Below are 27179 nucleotides of genomic sequence, written 5' to 3'. Positions count from 1 at the left end.
GTCACTGAATCATGGATGAAGGATCGTTGTAGTTGGCAGCGGAGTGTCGAAGGTTACATGTTGTATCAGAGGGATAGAAAGGTAGGCCAAGAGAGTGGCGTGGCTCCGCAAGTAAAGAATGGCATCAAATCAATAGAAAGATGTGACACAGGATCAGAAGAGATTGAATCCTTGTGGGTTGAGTTAGAAACTGCAGGGTAAAAGGACCCTGATGGCAGTTATATACAGGCCTCCCAACAGTACCTGGGATGTGGACCACAGATTACAGCAGGAAATAGAAAATGTTTGTCAAACATGCAATGTTATGATAGTCAGGGGAGATTTTAACTTTCAGATCAATTGGGAAAATCAGGTTGGTAATGGATCTCAAGAGAGTGAGTTTGTTGAGTACCTACAAGATGGATTTTTAGAGCAGTTTGTCATTGAGCCTACGAAGGGATCAGCTATACTGGATTGGGTGTTATGTAATGAACTGGAGGTGAGTAGAGAGCTTAACTTAAAATAACCCTTGGGAGACAGTGATCACAATATGATCGAGTTCAACTTGAAATTTGATAGGGAGAAAGTGAAGTCTGATGTAGCAGTATTTCAGTGAAATAAAGGAAATTACAGTGGTGTGAGAGAAGGAGATGCTGGTAGTGATGACAGCAGAGCAGCAATGGTGTGAGTTTCTGGGAAAAATGAGGAAGGTGCAGGATAGAAGTATTCCAAAAACAATGAAATACTCAAATAGCTGACAAGGAAATCAAAGCTAATGTAAAAGCAAAAGAGAGGGCATGCAACGAAGCAAAAATTAGTGGGAAGATAGAGGATTGGGAAGCTTTTAAAAGCCTACAAAGAGCAATTAAAAGAATCATTAGGAGGGAAAGCAAGCTAGCTAACAAACAATATCAAAATGGATAGTAAAAGCTTTTTCAAGAATGTAAAAAATAAGTAAGATGAAAGTGGATATAGGATTGCTAGAAAATGAAGCCAGAGAAATAATAATGGGGGACAAAGAGATGGTAGATGAACTAAATGAGTATTTTGCATCAGTCTTCATTGTGAAAAACACTAGCAGTGTGCCAAATGTTGTAGGGTGTGAGGGAAGAGAAGTGAGTGCAGGAAGAGTACACAGAAGAAAGTGCTCAAAAAGCTGTAAGACCTCAGGGTACACAAGTCACCCAGACCAGATGAATGCATCCTAGGAATCTGAAAGAGGTAGTGGTAGAGATTGTGGAGGTAATGGTCTTTCAAAAATCTTTGGACTCTGGCATGGTGCCAGAGAACTGGAAACTTGCAAATGTCACTCCACTCTTTAAGAAAGGAGGAAGGCAGAAGAAAGAAAATCATAGACCAGTTAGCCTGACCATGGTGGTTGGGAAGATGTTAGAGTTAATTGTTAAGGATGAGGTGATGGAGTACTTGGTGGCACAGGACAAGATTGGACAAAGACAGCATGGTTTCCTTTAGGAAAAATCTTGCCTAACGAACCTGGCAGAATTTTTTGAGGAGATTACTAGGTAAAGGGGATGCAGTGGATGTTCTAAGTTTGGATTTTCAGAAGGCCTTAGACAAGGTGTCACGCGTGAGGCTGCTTATCAAGTCAAGAGCCCATGGTATTACAGGAAAGTTACTGGTATGGTTAGAGCATTGGCTGATTGGTAGGAAGCAGTGAGTGGGAATAAAAGGATTCTTTTCTGGTTGGCTGCCAGTGACTAGTAGTGTTCCGTAGGGGTTGGTGTTGGGACCACTTCTTTTTATACTGTATATCAAAGATTTAGATGTTGGAATAGATGGCTTTGTTACCAAGTTTGCAGATGATACAAAGAATGGTCAAAGGGCATGTGGTGTTGAGCAAACAGGTAGGCTGCAGAAGGACCTGGACAATTATCAAAATCTGTTCTTGGAATGCATGCAAGTTAGTGACCCTTCTGCTTAGTAACCTGAATTGTCAACTAATAAGATTTTATTTCATAAATACCATAAGACCATAAAACATAGGAGCAGAATTGGGCCATTTCTCCCTCGAGTCTGCTCCACCATTTCATCATGGCTGATCCAGTTTTCCTCTCAGCCCTAATCTCCTGCCTTTTCTCCCTACCCTTTATGCCCTGACCAATCAAAAATCTATCAACATCTGCCTTAAATATACGTAAAGACTTGGACTCCACAGCTGCCTGTGGCAAAGAATTCCACAGATTCACCACTCTCTGGCTGAAGAATTACTCCACATCTCCATTCTAAAAGGATGCCCCTGAGGCTGTGCCCTCTGGTCTTTGACTCTACCACCACAGGAAACATCCTCTGCACATCCACTCTATCAAAGCCTTTCACCATTCGATAGGTTGCAGTGAGGTCACCACTCATTCTTCTGAACTCCAGTGAATACGGGCCCAGACCATCAAACACTCTTCATATGACAAGCCACTCAATCCTGGAATCATTTTCGTGAACATCCTTTGAATTCTCTCCAGTTTCAGCACATTCTTTCTAAGATAAGGGGCACAAAACTGCTCAGAATACTCCAAATGAGGCCTCACCAGAAAGTCTCAACATTACATCCTTGGTTTTGGATTCTAGTCCTCACAAAATGAATGCTAACGTTGCACTTGTCTTCCTCACCACAGACTCAACCTGCAAATTAACCTTTGGGGAATCCAGCACGAGGACTCCCAAGTCCCTTTGCACCTCAGTTTTTTTTTCTATTTTCTCACCATTTAGAAAATAGTCAACACTCTCATGTCTTCTACCAAGTTAATATCTGAAATATAACAACCAACACAATATGGCAGATTTAATGTTTGTCCCCGGATTGTCAGCGTTAAGAAGTTTCTCATTTTATTGGTCTACACCATGGATAATGATAAATAAACTGATTAACCCCTGTACTGAATTCCATAAAAAAGTGTACATGCCAACAAACTGGATTGAAAAACATCCTTTTGCACTTCTTCACCATTACTGAGCATGTAATTTTTGGTAAGTGTTGGAGTGTTCATTTCTTGCTCTCAGCTCACAAATACACTTTCAGGTGTGATCAACTGGAAAAAAATATCTTAAGATGTCAATTGGATATCCACAGAATATATTAGCAGACTAAATGGTAAGTTTCACTGGCCATCATTGGCCACAGTTTATTGTAAAATGATTGTCAGATTGATCAAAGAACAAATTATAACATATCATCAATAGGCACATTACTTCAAAGGAAATTAAGACACAATTGATAATTTAGTGCCAACATTTTCTGCAAGGCGAACACCACTGGGGTTCACACACACCAGGTAGGTTGACAAATTCTGTCAGCAGTTTACCTGTGCTTTTCTGATAAGCTGGCAGTCATATGCAAATGGTACAGAGTCTTAGAAAACCTTGGCATGAGGATTGCTGAAGCTCTTGAGACAGATGTGAGAAAAATAAAGCTAGAATTTACATTGCACGAGTAATGTATTACCCTTTGTTAAAAAGGGTAATGGAAACAAAGAACTGATAAGCTGTCTCAGTATTTTAAGCAATTGTACACATACTGTATCTTCTTTGGTCAACTCTGCCAGTAAATGTGTTGATTAGGAAAGAGATTTGGGGATTATAAGGGATAAACCTATAAAAAAAATCATTGGGTACATCAAGAAGCCAGCTGAGATACAAGTTTGCCTTTGCAAACAACAGCATATAGTTAAGAGAGGTTTTATTTGGCTCTTTAAGGCATTAATTGAATTAGTTAAGAAGTGTATACAGTCTTTTTCATATACAGAATAATAATTTTTACAAAGTTCGCAGGTGAATATCAAAACATCAAATGTGACATTCAAAAAAAAGGAGATTTGACTAATTTTCTTTGTCTTAAATCTTAGTTATTTAAAGAAATGTTCTACTATAAAAGGAAATAATAGTAAAGCCTGGTTTATACTTCAATACAATACCTGCCAAGAAATATAACAAAATTAAAGGAAAATTCTACATGGAGTGGGTGGGAATCAACAAGAACATGACTGAAGTTGGTGCACAGAAATGGGGAGGTAAGAATTATTTGTGAAAAAAGATGGGTTTACTTTAGTCTGTGCACTTTTGCACACTTGATTATATTTTAAAAAAATGCTTTAACTGGCACGTACGTTTTTAGCCAACCAGTTGTGAATTTTAGAATAATTATCCTTCTTCCATTTGAAATTCTTTTTTGTTATTTCAACAAATAGTACCTCTGAATTTTCGAGAAATTGTTGAAGCTGTAAAATATAAAAAGATAGGAATGAGATGTATGTAAGAGTGCTTTATAAATGAAAATTGTCTATAGCATGCCAATAGATAAAACTGGCTACTCCGAATGCTTTTGTGTAGTGTACGTGAGTTCTTGGTACAGATTCCCATTGTGTATTTTACATTTGTGGTGAACTATGTGCCTGTCTGGACACGCCCCTGCTGACTGCTCCTGTGGCTCCTCCCACAGGCCCCTGTATAAAGGAGATCTGCGGCCTGATGCTCGGCCTCAGTCTCCAAGACATTGTATGATAGACACTCACTCCTGGTTCCTTCTTCCAGTCAATAAAAGCCGATATCTTGCCTTACGTCTCAGTGTGAGTTATTGATGGTGCAACAACATTCTACAGAAGCACCTGCCACATTTAGTCTTCCTGTCTATCTTGATGCTCATTAGGCACACTCCGTTACAGAATATCATCCCTAATAAATCTTCCCCTGACCAAAAGCCAATATTACAACTGAGATCTCATCCAGGTTTTTGGCCCTCACAAAAAACTCTAATCTTTGCTTAGACAGTTTCAACACCACCTTTAACACTTAAATTGTCAAAAATGCACTGCTTGTATCAAAATTTTTCCCTGTTAAAGTGCCATTTTAAATACTCATCTAAAGACCCATTTCATCCCCCCCTTACATCCCAAATCACTTTCCCCCCCTTTACTCCAGCCCCTCGCATTTTAATCTTTCTTTCATCCCTGGTGACATTTACCCAAACAAATTTCAACTGTCTGCACTTCACTGATTATGCTTTGATTGCACTTCCCAATCTGCTACGTTAGTTTTAAGATCTATTTAGTTTCTTTGGGAACGAGCTGAAACTATTGAGAAATGACATACCACTGATGCAGCTAACATAGGGGGAATTACAGACAAATGAGCTCTAAGGAGCTGGGGAATTCAGGCTTGTTTGGACCAAAGTTCGATGATAGGAGGCCTAAGGAAAATTATCCTGATGGGTCTTGTTATTGGTTTTCATTTCCTTCACAAAGAGGACAAAAACCGGGTATATGAGAGAACTTTCAGGCCCTGGGGACCAGTTTCCAGTGTAGATCATCAACAGTGTTGTTCCCACTGTAGCAGAGCATTGGTGTTATTATATTTGTGGTAGAACCTGAATTTTGGTCTACCACACCTCCAGAAATATCCTCAACTTTACAAATTGCTTAGGAACCATCGTGTTTCTGGCTTTTCAATGTTACCCAGCGGGACTGGCCTGAAATCCAGAGGGGGTTGATCATGATAGAAGTGCCAAGGAAAAAGGCTGGATAGGAGGTGGCATAAACATGCCATTCTCTCAGTCTGATGGACAACTGGGCTTCTACCCTTAACCCTGTTATCTGCTGTTGTAGTGTTCAGCCATTTTCATTTTCAGATGAGGTAAAACAATTCCACATTGTGAAGGATTTTCACTAATAAACTGGCAAATAACATATGGGGTCGAGAGACTAATAAAATGATTTTTTTAGATAACCCCTCCCCCCTCAGATTATATGCTAAATATTTGTTTCTTAGTAATTATCAAAATCTATTCCTGCAATCCATGTGGAAACCATTGAGAAATTTCATGACCCTGACACAATGATTCAAGATTTAGGCAGTTTCTACCTTCAGTAACTATACATTTGATTTTACTTTGAAATTTTAGCTATGGGTATTGGAATAGTAATCATATAGTATCTCATACCTCTGGGTGTTCAAAGTCAGGCACAATATCAATCAGTATCCAGGATAAAAATTCCCATTCATAAATCTCTGTAAACCTACAGAAAGGCAAACGTATCATTATAATATTAACTGAAAAGTGTTTAGTATCAACTTGTCTCAGTTGTGCCATTTAAAAAAAACGGTCGCAAGATTATACTCTCGATCTACATTTTTTTAAACACATCATGCAGAATCATGCCCAACTTTGTTCTGAGAAGTTATCACATTTCTGGAATTACTGTCTTTCAGAAGAGACACTGAACTGTGGACTGCTCTGCTGTTTAGGTGAGAATACAAGTTCCAATATCAGCACATATACCCACTGTGATTAATCAATTGCACTGAACGTGATCATATTTCCACAAGTATATTTGTGGGCTGTACTTTAAAACATGGAGATTATGAAAAGTATAACTTTTTATTTTCCTTTTTCAATTCTTTTATTATTGTTATTAATATCAACAAAATAAAATTGATATATAGATAATGGGATTACAAACATACACAATTCAACTGAACATGAAAGAATACATAAGCAATGATTATAGTATAAATGGGTATTCCCAAATTATAGATGATACAATATACAAATAAACAAGGCAAACCTAGGTATATCATAATATATAATAAAAAAAGAAAAAAGAAAAAAGAAAAAAATTGATGCAAAAAAACTAATCTAATAATCTAGTAACTAATAAAGAAAAAAACAAAAAAAAGAAAAAAGGAAAAAAGAAAAAATGGAAAAAGAAAAAAAAGGGTTGTTTATGATATCTCACAAAAATACAAAATCATCAGTATCGTCAACTCCGATCCTCTCAACATAAATAAAATCGAAACTGGAAAATCAAATAGGCCTGGAACAGGGTCATATTACATCATATGAAAATATTGAATAAATGGTCTTTTCAAATTTAATAGAAGTATCAAATACACCACTTCTAATTTTTTCTAAATTTAGACATAACATAGTTAGAGAAAACCAATGAAATACAGTAGGAGCAACAAAATAGATCTTCTAGCCATTAGTGTAAGAAATGCAATCATTCGACAAGTGGAAGAGGATAAATGGAGAGAGTCCATGATTCATAAACCAGAAATTGCAGTAATAGGATGAGGTTGTAAATCAATGTTCAATACCGCAGAGATAATATCAAAAATATCTTTCCAATATTTTTCCAAAAGCGGACATGACCAGAACATATGAGTTATTATATGAGCTATCTCAGAATGACATCTGTCACAAATAGGATTTATATAGGAATAAAAATGAGCCAATTTATCCTTGGACATATGAGCCCTGTGCACAACTTTAAACTGTATTAGTGAATGTTTAGCACATATAGATGATGTATTAACTAATTGAAGAATTTTATCCAATTCTCAATAGGGATAGTAAGGTTAAGTTCTCTTTCCCAATCATTTTTAGTCTTATAAAAGGGCTCTGAATGTATCTTCATAATTATATATATATATTTTTTTTCATAATTATATTGTAAAGTTTTGATATTAGCCCTTTCTGAAAAGGGCTTAGTTCAAACAAATTCTCCAAAATGCCTGAAGACACAAAATTTGGAAAAGTAGGAAGTACAGTATTTAAGAAATTCCTAATCTGTAAATATCTAAAAAAATGAAATCTAGGCAAATTATATTTATTAGATAATTGCTCAAAAGATATAAAACAATTATCCAAAAATAAATCGGAAAATCGTAGTAATCCTTTAGTCTTCCAAGCTGAATAAGCTTGGTCTATAATAGAAGGATAAAAAAAAACAATTGGATACAATAGGAATATTTAAAACAAACTGAGTCAACCCAAAAAATTTCCGAAATCGAAACCATATATGTGAAGTATGTTTAACCATCGGGTTGTCAATTCGTTTCGGCAATTTAGAAAGAGCAAAGGGAAGAGAAGTCCCTAAAATAGAAACCAGTGCAAATCCTTGTACAGATTTAATTTCCAGGTTCACCCAATGAGGGCTAAAAGATAAATCTCAATCCTTTAACCAACATATCAAATATCGGATATTAACTGCCCAATAATAAAATCTAAAATTAGGCAATGCCAATCCACCTTCCTTCCTTGCCTTCTGTAAATATATTTTACCTAACCTAGGATTTTTATTCTGCCATATATATGAGGAAATTTTTGAATCAACATTAGCAAAAAAAGATTTCGGAATAAAAATTGGTACTGCTTGAAATATATATAAAAACTTGGGTAAAATAACCATCTTAATAACATTAATCCGACCTATCAGAGATAAAGATAGTGGTGACCACTTAGTAAACAAACATTTAATCTGATCGATTAAGGGTAAAAAATTAACATTAAATAAGTCCTTATAGTTTTTTGTGATTTTAATCCCTAAGTAAATAAAAGAGTCATTAACTAATTTAAAAGGTAAATTTCCATGAATTGGAACCTGTCTATTTAAAGGAAACAATTCACTCTTATTAAGATTTAATTTATACCCGGAAAAATCACTAAATTGAGCCAACAATGATAAAACTGCAGGAATGGATTTCTCAGGATCAGAAATAAATAATAATAAATCATCTGCATATATTGATAACTTATGTATATCTGTCCCACGATTAATACCAAAAATGTTCTGTGATTCTCTGATAGCAATTGCCAAGGGTTCTAAAGCAATATCAAATAATAATGGACTAAGAGGGCAGCCTTGTCTAGTACCCCGAAATAAACGAAAAAAGGGAGATCTTTGATTGTTAGTAAGCACCGAGGCTACTGGAGTATGATATATCAGTTTAATCCAGGAAATGAATGTCGGACTAAAATTAAACTTCTCCAGCACATTAAATAAGTATGGCCATTCAACTCTATCAAATGCTTTCTCAGCATCTAATGAAATAACACATTCTGAAGTGCTATGTGAAGGAGTATAAACAATATTCAATAGCGTCCTAACATTGAAAAAAGAATAGTGATTTTTAATAAAACTGGTTTGATCTTCCGGAATAATTTGGGGTAATACCTTCTCCAGCCTGGATGCCAGTAACTTAGAAAAGATCTTGGAATCTACATTCAATAAAGACATTGGTCTATAGGATGTGCAGTCATAAGGGTCTTTATCTTTCTTCAATATTAAAGAAATTGAAGCTCTATAAAAAGATTGTGGCAAATTGCCCAATCTAATTGCTTCTTCAAAAACCCTGCATAACCGAGGAGAAAGAGTAGCGGAAAAACATTTAAAAAATTCTACTGTATACCCATCTGGACCTGGTGCTTTCCCAGAATTCATGGAGGAAATAACCCCTTTAATTTCTGCATCCGTAATAGGAGTTTCTAATATTGAAAGATCATCTGATGATAATTTTGGAAAGTTCAATTTCCCAAGAAAGAAAATCACACATGGTGTTACGATCTTGAGGGAACTCAGAATGATACAGGGAGGTATAAAAATCTTGAAGTGATTTATTTATCTCATCATGGTTAACTGTCAGATCCCCATTCTGCTGATGGATCTTAGTAATTTGACGTTTAACCAAAGCATTCTTCAATTGAATAGCTAACAGTTTACCCAATTTAACACTATGTATATAAAAATCAGATCTGGTTTTCATTAATTGATCTTCAATCGAAGATGTAAGTAATAAACTATGTTCCGTTTGAAGTTCAACCCTTTGTTTGTAAAGCTCCTTACTAGGAGTGATCGAATATTTCTTGTCAATCTCTTTAATTTTATCAACCAATAAAAGAGTTTCTTTCTTAATGCGCTTTCTCAGACCAGTAAGAGATAATCTGTCCACGTATATATGCTTTAAAAGTGTCCCAAAGTGTTCCGCAAGAAATATCATCTGTGGAATTAATTGAAAAGAAGAAATTGATCTGTTCATTCATAAATTTAATAAAGTCTGGATCTTGCAGTAAGGTAGAATCAAATCGCCATTGTCTAGCATTAGAAGCTGTATCCGTAAATTTAATAGAAAGTTTTAATGGAGCATGGTCAGAGATGGCTATAATATCATAATTACAACCAATTACCGATGGAATAAAACAAGAGACAATAAAAAAATACTCAATTCTCGAGTAGGAATGATAAACATGTGAGAAAAAAGAAAACTCTTTGTCCTTAGAATGCTGAAATCTCCAAATATCAAAAATTCCATTATCAATCAAAAAAGAGTTAATACAAGTGGCCGACTTATTGGGTAAAGTCTGAGTAGATATAGTTTTGTCCATCAAAGGGTTTAAACAACAATTAAAGTCACCACCCATTATTAACTTATATTCATTTAGATCAGGTACAGAAGTAAATAAGGACTTAAAAAAATCAGGACAATCCACATTTGGAGCATAAACATTAACCATAGCAAACTTTTTGTTAAAAAGTAAGCCACTAATTAACAAAAATCTACCATTCGGATCCGAAAAGATATCATGTTGGACAAATGCAATAGAGGAGTCAATAAAAATTGAAACTCCCTTTACTTCGGCATTCGAATTCGAGTGATACTGTTGACCCCTCCAAAACCTAAACCTAAACCTAAAGAAGCGATAATTGTCCTCTTTCCTCACATGAGTTTCTTGTACAAAAATAATACGAGCACTAAGTCTTTGGAATACTTTGAAAATCTTTTTCCGTTTAATTGGATGATTTAAGCCATTAGTATTCCAAGAGACAAAATTAATGGTCTGAGCCATATTTCTAAAATCAACCCTTTGGTATATAAAGGGTTAACCAAATTATAACCTCATGCACCCGGAAGAGAAACAAAAATAAGGAGCGGACCCGGAAGTGACGACATTGCGGACACATTTGTAGTTCAAAATCAGCCAAAATGAAAAAACTGATAAAAGAAACATAAAATTTAGAAAAAGACCTCCCACCCTCCACGAGAAGAGGAAAAAAAAGACCTCCTCAGCCAAGGAAAGGCTGGGAAAAGGGAAAGATGAAACTAAATCTACCCCCATATCAGCAGAAGACTACTCCGTATATAAAGGATAAAAAAAATCCACCCAAACTCTAAAGAAATTATAATCACTATATTAAAACCAAACTTCTTAATATAATTGGTAGTAAAAAAACAAAAAGAATATAATCACTAGTAATTTATAAATTGGGTTAAAACTCAAACAAACCAAAAAAAATTTTAACTGTGATAAGAGAAGCATTATAGGAAGAAGACGAAAGAAAAAAAATGGCGAAATCATGAAAAAAAGCCAAAAATATTTTAGAGAAAAAAAACGCCATCTTAATAAAAAAAATATTCATCTTCGAAGGATTTAAAATTCACCTTCGAAGGATTAATAATAATAACCAAAGATAAAGTACAGTGGTTGAAGTAAGTAAAATAAAAAGATTAGTATGTCAAAAAAAACTTCTTTAAATTTTTTTAATTAGTTTTTTTAATACATTTTACAAATTAAAAAACCCCAAATCAAAATGAGGAACATTAATACAGTGCAAAATTAAGCATACAATAACAATATGATACAAAGAAAGAGAATTTTTAAAAAAGCACCTAAATTGAAGACAAGTAAACTTAGTATCCTCCCAAGCCCCACAGAGAAAAAACTTTAACTAGAGTATAAAATATAGAGTAAACCTACGCCAATAGCCAGAAACAAAATCTGGTTTTGGAAATAAAAACCATCTTGCACGATCAAAATCACTCATTTATTAGAAATGAGTGTCCGTAGCAGTAGGGAAGTTCTCCTTCAGAAAGCTTCTCGCTTCAGATGTAGAAAGGAAAATCCGACGTGGAGCATTCGGAGGCGAGATTCTAAGCTTCGCAGGGTATAAGAGCGCAGGTTTTAGATTTTTCTCATAACATTCAGACATCAGAGGTTTAAAAAGAAGCCTTGCCTTCATTACTTCTGGACTAAAATCTTCTACTAATCGAAAATTGTGATCTTGAAATTTGACCATCCCTGCACGCCGAGCCACACGAATAAGTTGCTCTTTAACATGCACATAATGAAATCGGACAGTTACAACCGGTGGTTTAGCTGAAGCACTTGGTGATCGACGCATAATTCTGTGAGCATGATTGAGTAACGGAGGACTGTCTGGGAATACAGAAGGGAACGCATCCTTTAAAAGTTGAGCAAAGTACTTCGAGGGGTCCCCTTGTTCAATACCTTCCGGGAGACCAAGTATGTGTAGGTTCTGTCTTCTGGACCAATTCTCAAAGTTGACACTCTTGGCTTTAAGTGTTTCCACCTGTTTAATCGTCAAAAGTAAGTTCTACAGTTTTTCAATTATCAAGTCTCGCTTTCGGGCATCCTCTTGCAGAGTAGCGATAAGAACTTGCTGCTGGTTAACTACTGAATCCGTCTTATCCATATAATCTTGAAAAGCCTTTATATCTTGTTTAAAAATTTGTTGTTGTTCTTCAAATTTTTGACTTAAAACCTCCAATAACATTTCATAAGTCAATTCAGTATGCTTAGGATCGGTCTGCTTTTTCTTCCCGTTTCCGTTAGAATTCTTCCCGGGTTCTCGCCCTTTAGATCTAAGAACCATTTCTGTATTAATTTCTTCAAAAATTCATAATATACTCTTAAAGATAAGTCCAAGAAAATAGCAAGCATCTTTTGGTGTAGGTACAAATAAGTTAAATAAGGGTGATCATAGGTTAAGAAAAGTAAAGGTTATGGAGCGAATCTGAAACAGTACAGCGTTTCCTGCTGACCTCAAGTATAACTTTTAAGACAGCATTTTCGGGAATAATGACAAGGTAATGCAACTTTATATTTTTCTGATTTGTTATAAAATACATCTATAACCCTAGGTACAGAGAAAATAATCAACTCTTACTTGCTTCCCTAAATGCTCTAAAAGGCAATATTGTCTCTAATCACTGCAGTAATGGGCAATAGAAGTGAAACATTTTGGGTAATCAGCAATTCAGCTGGTTAGTGCACATGGCAAACGTTCTCTCAGACCAAACCACCTTGCAAACTCCTTTCTATGGACACCTTGTCAATGCCAAAATCTGGAGAGTTTTCACTACACTTACATTGTCAAGCAGGTCAGGAAGAATTTGTAGAAAAAAGTTGTGTTTTGAAACCATCAAATGTGCTTCAAACTGCAGAACAGAGGAGCGAAGAGAAAAAACAGAAATCTTTCTCCCAGAGCAGGTATCATCTGTTTGAGTATTCTCTTCAGATTCATAGTTATTTATCATATGGTCATAGAGTCATGAAGTGAAATGCGTCATTTGCATTAACAACCGACACACTTAAGGACGTGCGGAGGCAGCTTCTAAGTGTCGCCACAAATTCTGGTGCCAACACAGCATGCCAAAGTTACTCGGCAGAACAACATGGAACACAATAACCCCTTAACACAATAACAAGCCCCTTTCCTTTCCCCCACTCTCCTTTCCATTCACACACACGGACAGTGCTCCAACTCCAGGACAGGCCTCCGCCATCGGGCTATGAGCTCCAGACATTCGGGATTAAGCATGACTTACTTATAGTCTCATCTCTTTTTCTCTTTCACCTGATGCTGTCTGATCAGTGAAATATAAAACGCAGAACAGTACAGGTCTTCAATGCCCCTTTTACCTATTCCAAGATCAAGCTAGCCCCTCCCACAGAGCCGTCTATTTTTCTTTCACCCATGTGCCCACCTAAGAGTCTCTTAAATCTTCCTAATGTACTTGCCTCTAACACTAACCCTGGCAGTGGGATTCATGCACCCACCACTTTCTGTGTAGAAAACAACTCTACCTCTGACATCCCCCATTTTCTTTTCCTCCAATCACCTTAAAACTGTGTTCTCTCACATTAGCCATTTCTACTCTGGTAAAGGGCATTTGTTGTCCACTTTATTTACAGTATGGGGAAGAAATGTGATCCAAGTGACCCTGACCATGGAATGATTATTGGTGCCAGATGGGATGGCTTGAGTATCTCAAAATCTGCTGATCTCCTGGGATTCTTACGCACAACAGTCTCCTGGGTTTACAGAGAATGATGCAAAAAAAACCCATAAAATATCTAGTGAGTGGCAGTTCAATGGGCGAAAAGAAAAACCCTATTTCTCTCCCTACCGATGCTTTCTGACCTGCAAATCTCCAGTACTGTTTGTTTTTTTTCTGACAGTTCCAGCATTTGCAGATTTGTTTTTCTTCTTGCCTGCACGGTGTTGCACTGAAAACCTCACAAAGAAATATTGCAAACATGAGGAAATCTGCAGATGCTGGAAATTCAAGCAACACACACAAAATGCTGGTGGAACACAGCAGGCCAGGCAGTATCTATAGGGAAAAGCATTGTCGACGTTTCGGGCCGAGACCCTTCGTTAGGACAAACTGAAAGAAAAGATAGTAAGAGATTTGAAAGTAGGAGGGGGAGAGGGAAATCCAAAATGATAGGAGAAGACAGGAGGGGGTGGGGTGAAGCTAAGAGTTGGAAAGGTGATTGGCAAAAGGGGTACAGAGCTGGAGAAGGGAAAGGATCATGGGACAGGAGGCCTAGGGAGAAAGAAAAGGAGAGGGGAGCACCAGAGGGAGATGGAGAACAGGCAAAGAGTGATGCGCAGAGAGAGAACAAAAAAGGAGGGGGGGGGGTTCTTAGCTTCACCCCACCCCCTCCTGTCTTCTATCATTTCAGATATCCCCCTCCCCCTCCTACTTTCAAATCTCTTACTATCTTTTCTTTCAGTTAGTCCTGACAAAGGGTCTCGGCCCGAAATGTCAACAGTGCTTCTTCTTATCGATGCTGCCTGGCCTGCTGCGTTCCACCAGCATTTTGTGTGTGTTGCTTGAATTTCCAGGATCTGCAGATTTCCTCGCGTAAGAGGTACTGGCTACATTTTGCATAAAGTTGAGGAGCTGGGTAAGTAACATCCAATCCATCAGCTTTAATAAGTTACCGAATACCCCTGACTCAATGAAATGAATAAAGTGAGAGTAAGAGGCCTGATGCATGTGCATCTGCCACATAACATGTTCTATCCTTCTATGCTGCAGACAAACAACAAGCCTTTGACTACCATTGAGTTGACTAAAACATTTTCATTGGTCCCTTACAGGTAATTGTTTCTATTAGACTCCTGCACTGTCCAACTTGACTCAGGCATTTGGGCTGACTCCCTGGTGCAAGTTCTGGGGAAATGCAGTAGGAAGTTGGAATCCACAAATATAATTATCAAATCTACCACAAACTATTAACTATACACAGGAATTCCACCTCATGGAGGTATTTCAGATTTGCACTAAGTCGCTTGAGTTATTATCAGTATTTACTTGCAAATCTGGAAAGTAGACAATGATTTTCCACTAAAATATGAATTTAGAGAAATGTTTATTACAGATGTATTATTTCCAATATTTTTATCTTTATTCTGTAACAAATTGGTAACATAATTTCATAATTGATGCCAAATATAAATGGTGGAAAATTGGAAAAATATTAGATGCGTTTTTCTTTCAGATCATGCTTCAAAGAACTTAAGGGGATCAGGTGAAGCTTACACTGCAGCATGTTTACTTACATATTTTGAAGAACTTGCCAGTTCTCTTTTATGAATTTCTGTACTAAAAAACGACCAATGGGATTACTTGCAACAGACTTAAGAACCCTCTTAACTTGACTCCCAGTGAAAATGGACTCATCCATTGTATAGTGTAAATATCTGAAGAAATAAAATGAAAAGTTGCATCTTTTTATTGATCATCTCTTATGTACAGAATATCAAACATCAACTTTCATAGTCATATCATGAATCAAGGTCCCAATTAAGAACATTATCGAACTGCATTTGGCTGTCATAATGTTAGGACACCAGGATCCCACTTATAACTAACCTGTGTTATATCCCTAACATTATCACGTGGATAAGTGAGTTGGAACAAAGATAGTTGCCTTTCATAGCTAGCACATGGTTTCTTATCTCAGTTAAGATGCTGTATTTTGTGTCATTCCTATTTTCCCCACAGGGGGAAAGATATTAATATAGGAAATGATAAAGAGACTGTAACAAGAAGGGACAAGTAATCAGTATGTAAGGATGTAATTGACAAGACTAGAGATTGTATATGAATGCATGTGGCATTTGAGATGTATCAGCTGAACAGAACAGAAATAAATATAATTTGGACTATTGCAGGATGACCTGCACTGGGACATAACAGTTAGGAAGGAAAAGGAGATGGGTGTAGGTTCAAAGTTCAAAATGAATTTATTATCAAAGTACATATGTGTCACCATATACTACCCTAAAGTAATTTTCTTGCAGGCATTCATAGTAGAACAAAGAAATACAACAGAATCAATCTAGTAGTGTGGGACCCAAGGCTCCCCTACCCTTTAGCCAATGGCAGCATCAGGAAGAGAGCATGGCCTGGGTGGAGGAGGTGCTTGGTGATGCAGATGGTGGAGTGGCTCTGTTAATTCTGCAACAGAAAAGGATTGATCTTTGTTCAGGAAAGCAGATGTAAAACTCATTTGGCTGGAAATAGAGAATTGAAATTGTATGGCAATAAGTACAGAACATTTTTAATCTTCACAGAGACAGGAAAATATCAGATGGGTGAAGGTGGTTTTGATGTGGAGCTTATTGAATGTTTTGGGGATCACTTGATGGAGCAACATTATAGAGCCAACCATGGAGTAGGCTTTATAAGAACTGGCATTGTACAATGAGAGTGGATTAATTAATGGCCTCATTGCGAAGGCACTCCCTAGGCAACTTTAAACATAAGGGAGAGTAGCATGAGTGCAAAGTTACTATTTTAAGTTTGGGTAATGCACGATAGCAGAGCTAGGCAAAAGGACCAGACAAATTAGGTTCAGGGATCAGTCAGCCGAGATGCAGTGGCAGACATCCAAGGGGATCTTTCCGAATACTGATCCTTCCCAGGTTATGACCAGGTTCTATTCTTAAGAACTGTTCATAAGTTGAACAATTCATGAGTTGGAAGACCATCACCCACCATTATAATTCAATAAAATCATAAACTAAGCAAGGGCAACGTGTGGTTAAACCAGGGTGTTTAATTCAGCCATTCAGGTTTCTCTGCAAGATACAATGATACTGGTGTGAACCGAGTTCCCACACAACACAAGTGCCTGTAGCCTCCAGCAACTGTCAAATCAGTCCTGCTCATCTCCCAAATTTTCAGTCATATGTACAGGTAGTAAATATGTACATGTATGAAGAAAAGATAAATTGCAATAAGAGAGAAACAGTTGGAGAGAGAAGTCACCAACTGTGGTTAACTAAAAAAAGATTAAAATTGCATTAAATTTAAACAATAAGTGTATCATTTTGCAAAGATAGGTGGCCAAAAGATTGGGTGGGCAATAAAACATAGCAACAGATGGTAAAGGAAGTTCAGGAACCAAAAGAACAATGAGTTTAAGGGACCATTGTAAACAAAGATGAGATTCAAGGGAGCACGGGAAAGAGAACCAGATAGGTTTCAAATGCAGGAAGCAGAACTTGGTAAGTTTCAAGAAAGCTTGGAACTAGGTACTGGTGAGTGAAAGACAAAATGTAAACTTTGTCTCCAACCCATCAGAGGGAAGATTGGAACTGGAACCACAGTGAGTGAGATGCCGAACATTTAGGATTCTGAATTGTCAGATTAAGATTTAGCAGAATTTTACTGTACCTGTTTAGAATCCATGGTTCGGTGCTACATGCCATAGCAGAAATTAGATCCGTATCTTCTGATCTTAAAGTTTGATTCTGATACATTGAAAATACAAAATCCCATTCTTTGTCTGTGCCAGCTCTAATAGCCCCACAGAAGATTGCTTCTCTGAGAGACTCTGGAAATCTGAAAGAAAGGTTTAAATATTTTTTCTTCATTTACACTTTCTAGAAACTCTTACCAATTGAATTAACATCTGTGTATCTTTTCTGATGATTATGCCTGAACTTTTGACACACACTCCTAACAGGTGACAAAAAAGCAATAGTGGCAATTTAGCATTCACTTCACAAGTTCATTCATTTCCCTCAATGCAGTACATGTTGTAGAGAGCACAGGATAACAGTAAAGATTTTAAAAGTATTTCTCACACTTATCTTTACATGAAGGATGGGCAGGCAGAAATATTCATGTTTACTATCTTCCAATTCACAATTAGTTTCAAATAAAAACTAGGTGTGAAGATTTCTGCGTCAGACTAATTGAGGATTGAAGTACCCTCTATTTGGCATCAATAATGCACTTCTCAGATTCTTGAAAGAAAATGCTCTGCCAAAGAGGGATGATTTAATTTAAAGCATTAATTATAATGATCTGGTATGGAAATAAAATAGATGTGACTGCTTTTGCAGCAGGAAACTGGGTAACTTATCTGTTTAAAATAGGCCAGTCTTATTTTCTAAGAAAACACACCACCAACCCCTTAGACTTGAGATTCAACATCTCCTTTTGATATCCTGACCAATAGACCACATTCAGTAAGGATAGACAGCAATCTATCTGCTGCACTTATTCTCAACACTGATGTTCCACAAGGTTGCAGACTTAGGCCCCTTGCTGTACTCCCTGGACACTCACGATTGTACAGAACCAGTTTCTCCTCCAACTCTATATGTTTGCATATGATATCACTTCAATAGGCAGTGTCTCAAATAATAGAGGCATGGTGTCATGTCAACAGCCTTTCCCTCAACATCAGCAGAACAGAGGAGCTGTTCATTGACTTCAGGAAGGCACGTAGTACCCATAGTTCTATTTTATGTCAATGGTGCTGAGCTTCAAGTTTCTAGGAGTGGACATCTCCACGAGCCTGTCCTGATCCAATCACATTGATGCCATGCCCATGAAAGCTCACCAACATCTCTACTTCCTCAGGAGGCTAAAGAAATTTGGCATGTCCCTGTTGACTCTCACCAATAATTATTGATGCACCACACATCATGGCTAGGGATAGCAATTGCTCTGCCCGTGACCATAAAAAAACTGCAGCGTTGCAGACACAGCTCAGCACATCACAAAACCAGCCTCCCATCCATGGACCTTTTCTATAGTTCTTATTGCCTCAGTAAAATAGCCTGCATAATCAAAGACCTCACCCTCTTATGTTTTCTCCTCTCATACATCTGGCGGAAGACACAAAAGACTGAAAGCATATACAGCCAGGCTCAAGAACCATTTCTATCCCACTGTTATAGGACTATTGAACAGTTCCCAAGTACAAAAAGATGGGTACTTGTCCCCACAATCTACCTTGTTATCTTATTTTGTTTCTGCATTGCACCTTCTCTTACGCTGTTACGTTTTAGTCTGCATTCTGTTATTGTTCGATCTTGCCCATTCTCAATGCACATGTAATAATTGATCTGTATGAACAGTATGCAAGACAAGCTTTTCCCCAGTACATGCCACAATAATGAAACAATTCCAAACAAGAAGTAAACATATACTTCAGTCTTGGGCAATTACAGAGATAGAAATCTGACCCCTGCATCAAAAGTAGAGCTTGTACTTCCACAGAAGTATTTCAGGGACTTGCTATCACAAACCCCAAGACCTTTTCCTACCTTTTTCCTTTCTGTCTCCAGTGCTACATCAGATAGAAATCTACTCTCTCAGATTTTATCTTGCCTTGTTGGTTTGGAAAGAAGGGAAATTAAAATTGGGAAAAATATGACAAGCCTCGCCATCTCACTGTATTCTTTTCTGCGATGTTGATTATAATACCCCATGATTTTCATATTACTTATTTTGTTCATTTTCAACACTTACGTTATGTTCGTTGGATCACTCATGAATTGCGATAAAAGCTTCGATGTTCGATCCATACAGTCCTTTAAGCCAAGAAGACATGCTGTCCTCATAGTTGAACAGAATATATTTCTGGACCATAGGTTGAGAAGATGAAAGTCAGTTGTGTTTATTTTACTGTGGGTCTCTGTTTACAATGAACAGCTGTTTGTTAACCCTATTGGGGGGCTGTCACCTCTCACTTCAAAAAATATGGAACGCTCCTAATTCAGATTTCTACCACAAAAACAGATTGCTTCCCATCTCTGTGAATTAATCTGTTCTTTTCCTTTTCACAGATGTATGACCAGATACGGTGGAGATATATTTGGATGGCTAAATAAGTAAAAGCTTTTGCATTAATAGATGGTGCAAGGATGAGGGAACACAGATTTAAAATGATGAGTGAATTGGTACAAGAAGAAATGATGAAGACTGAATCAGTGAGGTTTTCGAGAGATATCGGATGAGCACTTAAACATTGGATATAAGAGGATATGTGATCTTACAATTGATTGATGTGTGTGAAGTAATTGAGGAATAGCAAAACAATAGGGAAATTATATCTGATTAAAACTGAATAAATATCAGGCTTAGAAATTAAGATTTGATTAATTTACTTTTGGTCATCCTACAACTCCGCACATACAGTTACCGAATTATTAGAATAGCTCAATTAGTGGTAAAGTTCTTAGGACACACTGGGGTTTGTGAGAGGACATTCCAGGTGATTCAGACCTTTCAAGTTACCTGATCAGTGTTAATTAGAACTGATCTGAGCAGTGTAATTATCTGTTTATCTTTGGGTGCAGATTTCATGGCATACATATCTAGTTTCCTTAAATGTATTAATGGTACCTGGGTTAATCCATATGATAGAAAATATTTTATCTAATGGATAAAAGATCTGCTCTTAAATTCTTCATTGAATGAGATTGATCAATGTATGTAAAAGAATATATTTTGATGAGAAAGATTGAGAACTACCTGAAGAATGATGGGCCTTCACCTTGAAAGAAGTGATAGATATGGTTGGTCTAAAAGATTTCAGTTCAACATTCATTTCCTAAAAATGGTGAGGCAGAGATCTATGGATAAAGAGGTGAGCACATTTGGCAGAGAGCACCAAAGGACTAACTTAAGAATACTGAGAAGAAACCTGAAATTTCAGAAAGTTTTGTTTTTATCATTAGATGTAAGTTGTCTGGTGTGTTTACTTTTGCAGGAATGAAAACCTGACTGCCTATTCAGCCTACACAATATTGTTTGTCAGCAACACTGGAAGGTAATTTTCAGGAGAATCTGCACTTGGATATCTGCACTTGACAAATAGCAAACAATATGTTAGAGAGATTCTTGATTAGTAAGGTTGTCATAGTTTATGAGGAGAAGCGGAGAATGGGGTTGAGGGGGATAATAAATCAGCCTTGATGGATTTTTGGAGCAGACTTGATGAGCTGAATGGCCTAATTCTGTTCCTATGTCTTATAGTCTTATGAGATGGGAAGGTGAGCAAACAAATCAAGGAATTTATGGTACAAAATAAGTAAATGCTTAACCAGTTAATTTCTTATCAATAGTCAAGTATTTGTAATACTTACGAGAAAAATTCATGATTTTTAATATTATTGAGATCCTCGTTGATCAAATTCATCTGATAATAATAAAATGGAGCAATTCGGTTGGAGAGGTATTTCTAGAAACAAAATTAATTCTTGATTAAAGATATAATTTATGAGTAACACTATGGAACAAAACTCATACTATTCAATTGACAAGATTGTGTTTTCATGTAGAGAGTTAAATCCAGGCTGAACCTGAATCATCTCTATGGTTGGACATGTAAATATACGGTGTACCACATATATTTGATTAGGAACCTCTGAACAAAGCTAGATATTGAAAGACTCCACTGAGCATTGGGCTTCATTTCAATATTACTGACAAGATGGTAGAAACCTACTGTAGAGAAGATCCCTTTGTATGGGTCATGCTGGGTATGCAGTAGCTGCAATGTTTATATTGTTGGTAGATAAGGGCATGGATTAGAAATCAGGGCCTAACATCAAGATGGATGATTTGGACCATAGATCAGAATCTTCAGTGAAGACCTAGATAGGGACCTGAGATTATGCTAGTGGGCCCCTCAGTGTAGGAAAGGTTGGACTAGGATTACACTCAAAATCCTGATAGCTAAAATAAGGTATTTAGAAGGAAGCTATGCCTCTTTCTGGGTGCAGGGGAGAAAAGACCAAGATTGAGATCAAGATCCGTTCATTGAACCTGACCATACAATGATTTTTTTTCTTGCACTGGATTCTAAGTACTTGACTCCAGGGAAAACCTTAGTTCATTCCTCCTACTGTTGGTGCATGATAGTATTCCAAGGGAGTTTCACGTCTGAATGTAAGTCTCTCCTCATTTTCCACTTCATCTTCTAGCCCCTAGAAGGTCTTCTGACAATCAGGAGCTTGCTTACTGTTAATTATCTGCTGCAGAGCTAATTATCTACTCCAACTGGTAGTGGCCACTGCAGAAGTTGAAATGTATGTGTAAGCACCAAATCCACCAATAGCAGAGTCACAAGTGAGCTCCAGTTCCCTGTGCCATTTTCATTGGCTCAAATGGGTGCAAGCTAATTGCATACACAAAGTCCTATGTTTGTTTTCCACTGTTTTTCAAACTCTGTAACTACCAATTCTCCTTTTTCATGTGATTAATAGTTTTGATATTGAAGTTAGACACAATATTAATTATTTAATCATGACAGTATAAAGCATATAGGTTATGGGCTTGCCTGATCTTTAAATAATTGATCTTGATTTTTTAAAATTTCCATTGAATTCAGGAGTTAAAATCAGCATTAATAAAATTAGAAGGTTAAATTATTGACTGTGCATTGAGTCAATCCTTTCTACATCATTAAATTTTAAACTCTAAACACAAGATTCAGGATAAAGAATACCTTATAAAGCCCGTATGATGAGGTTGTGATTATTATGAATCCAACTTGTATTAACTGGTCCAGGGCTAGGTCCCAGACCAAACCTTCCTGTTCCTTAGCAAGATATGCTGTTGTCCCTAAAGCATTTTCAATATCAGTAAATCCTCTCCTGTTGGGTAATATAAGACATAAGAATAAATTTGACTGGAAACCTAGAATCATTGTAGCAATATTTTGGTTGTAACAAAAGTTAATCTTAATTTTTAGAATTCAAGCTGTTCCTTGCTACTTTCAAGAGCACACCTACTAACTCGCCAGGAACAAAATCTTAAATACTTACCAAGAAGTGGCAAACAAAGTACATGAAATACCTTGCGGCTCTTTACATTGGCCTATACCTCACTTATTATAAACTATCTACCAGATGCTCCAAAATTCTACTTTCAAGATAGGATGCATACTGAGTTGATTTTTATTCTGTAAACATAACCAAATGTGCAGAATTGAATATTGAGTATTCTGGTCAAGTTGGCACCTGTGCACAATACTCCTTTTGTCCACATCTTCTGGGTAAATCATGAAACCATATATTTTACATTTCTTTTTGTTTTGGATGTGATTCTAGAACTGTTGGTGCCTGTGATTTGCTATTTGGAGATCATCTGGGTGTGCCAGCACTCTGCAATCTTGGAGAGGATTCCGGAAGACACAGGCAGCATGCGCAGACCTCATGCGAGCGGGCTGTGGGATGGCACGCAAGCCAATGTTTGACTCCATTTCACTGATTAAGGCTTCCGTTGTTCACTGATTCAAGCGATGAGGGAGGTTGAAACATTGAGGTGAATGTGGAAATTTGGAGATCGTTTGGGTGCCTCAGCGCTCTGCAGTCTCCGAGCGAATTCCGGGAGACAGAGGCAGCATGCACAAAACTCTTTGGTGGGCACAAACTGATGTTTGACTCAATTTCACTGATTAAATTTTCCATTGTGCACTGATTAAGGTGATGAGGGAGATTGAAACATCAAGGAATGCCATTGGGATGCAGAAGGTGAGCGCTGACTGCCTGTTTATTGATCACTCTACCACTGAAGAGGGGAGTGTCTGCCCTTGTGCCTGGTGAATGTTACCCAGGTTTTCAGTGCTTTGGATGTGGACTTGCACTTTTGACTTCTTTTTCAGTCTTAAACGTTCTGTGTTTTTCACCTGATCTTTTTTTTTGTGTGTGTGGGGGATTTTGGGGGTTGATCATTGTGCTGCCTTTCTTTTCTTTCCTGGTTTCATGTCTACCCGGAGAAGAAGTATTTCAGAGTTGCATACTTTGATAATAAATGAACTTCTGAACAATATTACAAAAGTAGCTAACAAAGAGATAATACAAAGTTCATCAGCTAAAAATGGATTACTCCAATATATATATGCACTAATCCTGCACTCTGTAGCTAACTTTTTCTTTTAAGGGAGCTTAATGCAAAATTTAATCACAATCCCCAGACAACTGGCTGCATGAGTTCAAGCTGCTCAGTGTTATCTTCATTGCAACACAACAATGAGTAGTGAATGCACCTGCCGGCTTGTTCATGTGCAAACTAACATGTGGGTGTAAGCCCCTAGAGGAGATGTTGTGTGAAACTATCCCACTGTAAGTGATGTACTGGTGTTACCTGCTGAGATGGTTGGTGCAGAGGTATTGGTGGAAAGGGGGTATGCATCCCATTTTTCAGATCCACTGCAGTGTGAGTTACAATTGAATACAAAAGGTCAATGTCGTGCACCTTCCCAGTCATTAGTCTTCTGTTTGGATATGGAGTTAGTTAAGAAAACTCAAGAGAATCTCTTGAGATCTTTGCATATATCGTTAGAGGCAGTCTCTTTTTGCCACAGTCTGAAGTACCAACTTCTCAACTCCCATCCACCTGCTGGATAGTCTTAAGCAAAATATTGGTATTAGTCTATTATTGTCAACTGTTTAGGATGTTGTGATGTGTTGTTTTAGATATTGAGGCCAAATTTGGAGTATTATGTGTATTTCTGATCACCTGCCTACAGGAAAGTTATCAATAAGATTTAAAGAGTGCAGAGAAAATTTAGGACTTGAAGACTTGAGTTATAGGGAAAGGTTGAATAGCCTAAGACTTCTTTCCCTGGAGGTAGGAGAATGAGGGGAGATTTGATAGCGGTATAGAAAATTGTGAGGGATATAGATGATGTAACTGCCAGCAGGCTTTATCTTCTGAGGTTAGGTGAGACTAGAACTAGAGGTTATAGGTTTAGGGTGATTAAGGAGAACCTGAAGGGGGACTTCCACATTCAGGGTGTTATGACTGTGGAAAGAGCTGTCAGCAGAAGTGGTGGATTTGGGTTCATTTGCAACATTTAAGAGAGGTTTTGATAATTACATGAATGGGAAGGGTATGGAGGGCTATGATCCAGGTGTGGGTCAATGGGACTAGGCAGAGTTACAGTTCAACATGGACTCAATGGTCCAAAGGGCCTGTTTCTGAGCTCTTTGATACTATGACTCTAACAAGATATTGAACCTATTGATTTTTGTGTGCCATCCACTATCATGTTATTCAGAAGTATGAGGGGTGATTGATAAGTCCGTGGCCTATGGTAGAAGGCGATGAGTTATACAGCTTTCGTTACATGTACATGCATTTCAACTCTTTGAGTGATTATGCAGAAAGTTTGAAGTTAATAACTCATCTCCTTCTACCTTAGGCTACAAACGTATCAATCACCCGATGAGTTATTAACTTCAAACTTTCTGCATAATCACTCAAAGAGTTGAAATGCATGTGCATGTAACGAAAGCTGTATAACTCATCTGCTTCTACCTTAGGCCACGAACTTATCAATCACCCCTCGTACATTGAGGTAGTGAAAAGAAAACAGAATGAAGAATAGAGTGTTGCAGTTACAGAGAAAGAGAAGTGCAGAGAGACAAATAAAGTGCAAGAGTCACAAGGTAGACTGGATGATGCAGAATACACCTTTAGCATGTGATAAGCCTGTTCAATGGTCTGACAGGATAGAATCTGCCCTTGAGTCTGGTAGTAAATGTTCTCTGGCTTCTGTTACTTCTACCTGATATGTGAGGGGAGACGAGAGGATGTCTAGGGTTGGAGGGGCCCACGATTACATTGGCTGCGTTCTTGAGGTGTGGGAAGACAGAGGCAAGATGGAGGAGGAGGTTTCACCATTTAAAGCATCCATTAATCACAGATTAAAGCTTCGAGGAAGATTGAGACATTGAGGCAAATGCAGAAGGCAAGCAAGAGTTTCAGCATCAACTGCCTGCCTTTGGGTCATTGCGGGAGGACGAGTCAGTAAGTGGCCTATCACTGTGACTGTGGCAAGTGAGTAGTTCCCTCTGTCTCATGTGGTGTCCCTCTCTTTTGAAGAATATTGGTGATATCGTAGGATGGTATTGGGTGACTGAGCGCCTAGCAGGAAATGCCATCAAGGTCAGTTTGTGTCTGCGATGCCATTGAGGTGACTGACAGTACTCAAAGGTTCAAAATGGTTCCAAGGTTCATTTATTATCAAAGCATGTACAACAATCAAACTCTGAAATCTGTCTTTTCCAGATAGTCATAAAACAAAGAAAAAAAGAACATGAAAGTTATTCAGACAGGAACATCAAACAGCTCCCCCCCACCCCCCCCCGTGTTTGTGGATTGGGCAATTGTGTTATGGACTGTGAACTTTTTCAGACTTATCGTTTTTCTATCCAGCGGTTATTTTTAAAAATTGCCCATTCCTTTACTATTTTGTTATGCGAGGGGAGGGTGTTTGGGGTGATGTTCTGTTAGATTTTTGTGCGGGGGTGGGTTGTTGATGTACAGGGAGGTGACGGGTTTGATGTTTCTCTCCGAACAATGTTCATGCTCTTTCTTTGTTTTGTGACTATCTGGAGAAGACAAATTTCAGAGTTGTACGTGGATACGTGCTTTGATAACAAATGAACATTTGAGTACTGTCAGTCACCTCAAGGACATTGCAGGCACAAACTGTCCTTGATGGCATTTCCTGCTAGGCTGCTGGTCACCCGATACCAGTTGTCAAAACAAAGCTGAGCTGCAGCTCGTGCACCTGGACTAAGATCAGGAGCTAAAAAGGGAGGGGATGGACCTAGTTCCTAAAGATATAGCCCTTCGGGCAAAGAATAGCACTGAAGAAGATGGGTAATGTGGACTAGTTGAGGACAGAAAAGTTATACAGATACAGAAGATTGTGAGAAACGCCTTCACAGTATTCACAACCTCAAGAATAAATAGGCTGCCATCACTTCTACAATGAATGACATCCTTATGATTTATGATGAATGTTCTATTCTGAAAGAGTCTATAATGGCACATTAGTCTCCCTCCCACCAAGGAGAACTTGGGAGGGTGGAATCCTCATAATCGTGCCTGCCTTTGTTTGAAGATTCTGTTTCCATGTGTAGAGAACCTCATTGAACTCCCTAATGCTGCAGTGCGCAACCAACAGGACATGGGGCATACGTCTCCTACCACTGACCGGAATGATCCAATGCTCAAGATGACAGTAACCTACTGCTTATTAGGAGAACTGTGCTTGC

The 27179-nt window shown here is 37.7% G+C and overlaps 1 protein-coding gene and 1 long non-coding RNA gene across 6 annotated transcripts in view; one reads left to right on the top strand and one right to left on the bottom strand.

Annotated features, from left to right (window-relative positions):
* Positions 1-27179, bottom strand: part of LOC132394008 (aminopeptidase Q-like) — a 195143-nt gene that overhangs the window by 26890 nt on the left and 141074 nt on the right. For 3 of the 5 annotated variants that reach the window (XM_059969603.1, XM_059969606.1, XM_059969605.1), the window contains exons 14-20: positions 22616-22763; positions 21252-21346; positions 19633-19743; positions 17542-17709; positions 15420-15560; positions 5927-6002; positions 4098-4208 (exon numbers count right to left, since the gene is read on the bottom strand). In XM_059969603.1, the coding sequence (XP_059825586.1) occupies positions 4098-4208; positions 5927-6002; positions 15420-15560; positions 17542-17709; positions 19633-19743; positions 21252-21346; positions 22616-22763 (850 nt within the window). The remainder of the gene's footprint in view (positions 1-4097; positions 4209-5926; positions 6003-15419; positions 15561-17541; positions 17710-19632; positions 19744-21251; positions 21347-22615; positions 22764-27179) is intronic. The other 2 variants (XM_059969604.1, XM_059969607.1) reach the window with 1 other exon arrangement.
* Positions 11563-25205, top strand: LOC132394012 (uncharacterized). The gene is made up of 4 exons (XR_009512137.1): positions 11563-12151; positions 14588-14761; positions 20876-20935; positions 23220-25205. It is a non-coding gene; the product is annotated as an uncharacterized LOC132394012 (long non-coding RNA).

Source organism: Hypanus sabinus, chromosome 5 (assembly GCF_030144855.1).
Source record: "Hypanus sabinus isolate sHypSab1 chromosome 5, sHypSab1.hap1, whole genome shotgun sequence".
NCBI lineage: Eukaryota > Metazoa > Chordata > Chondrichthyes > Myliobatiformes > Dasyatidae > Hypanus > Hypanus sabinus.
This window is presented reverse-complemented; position numbering and strand designations above follow the sequence as displayed.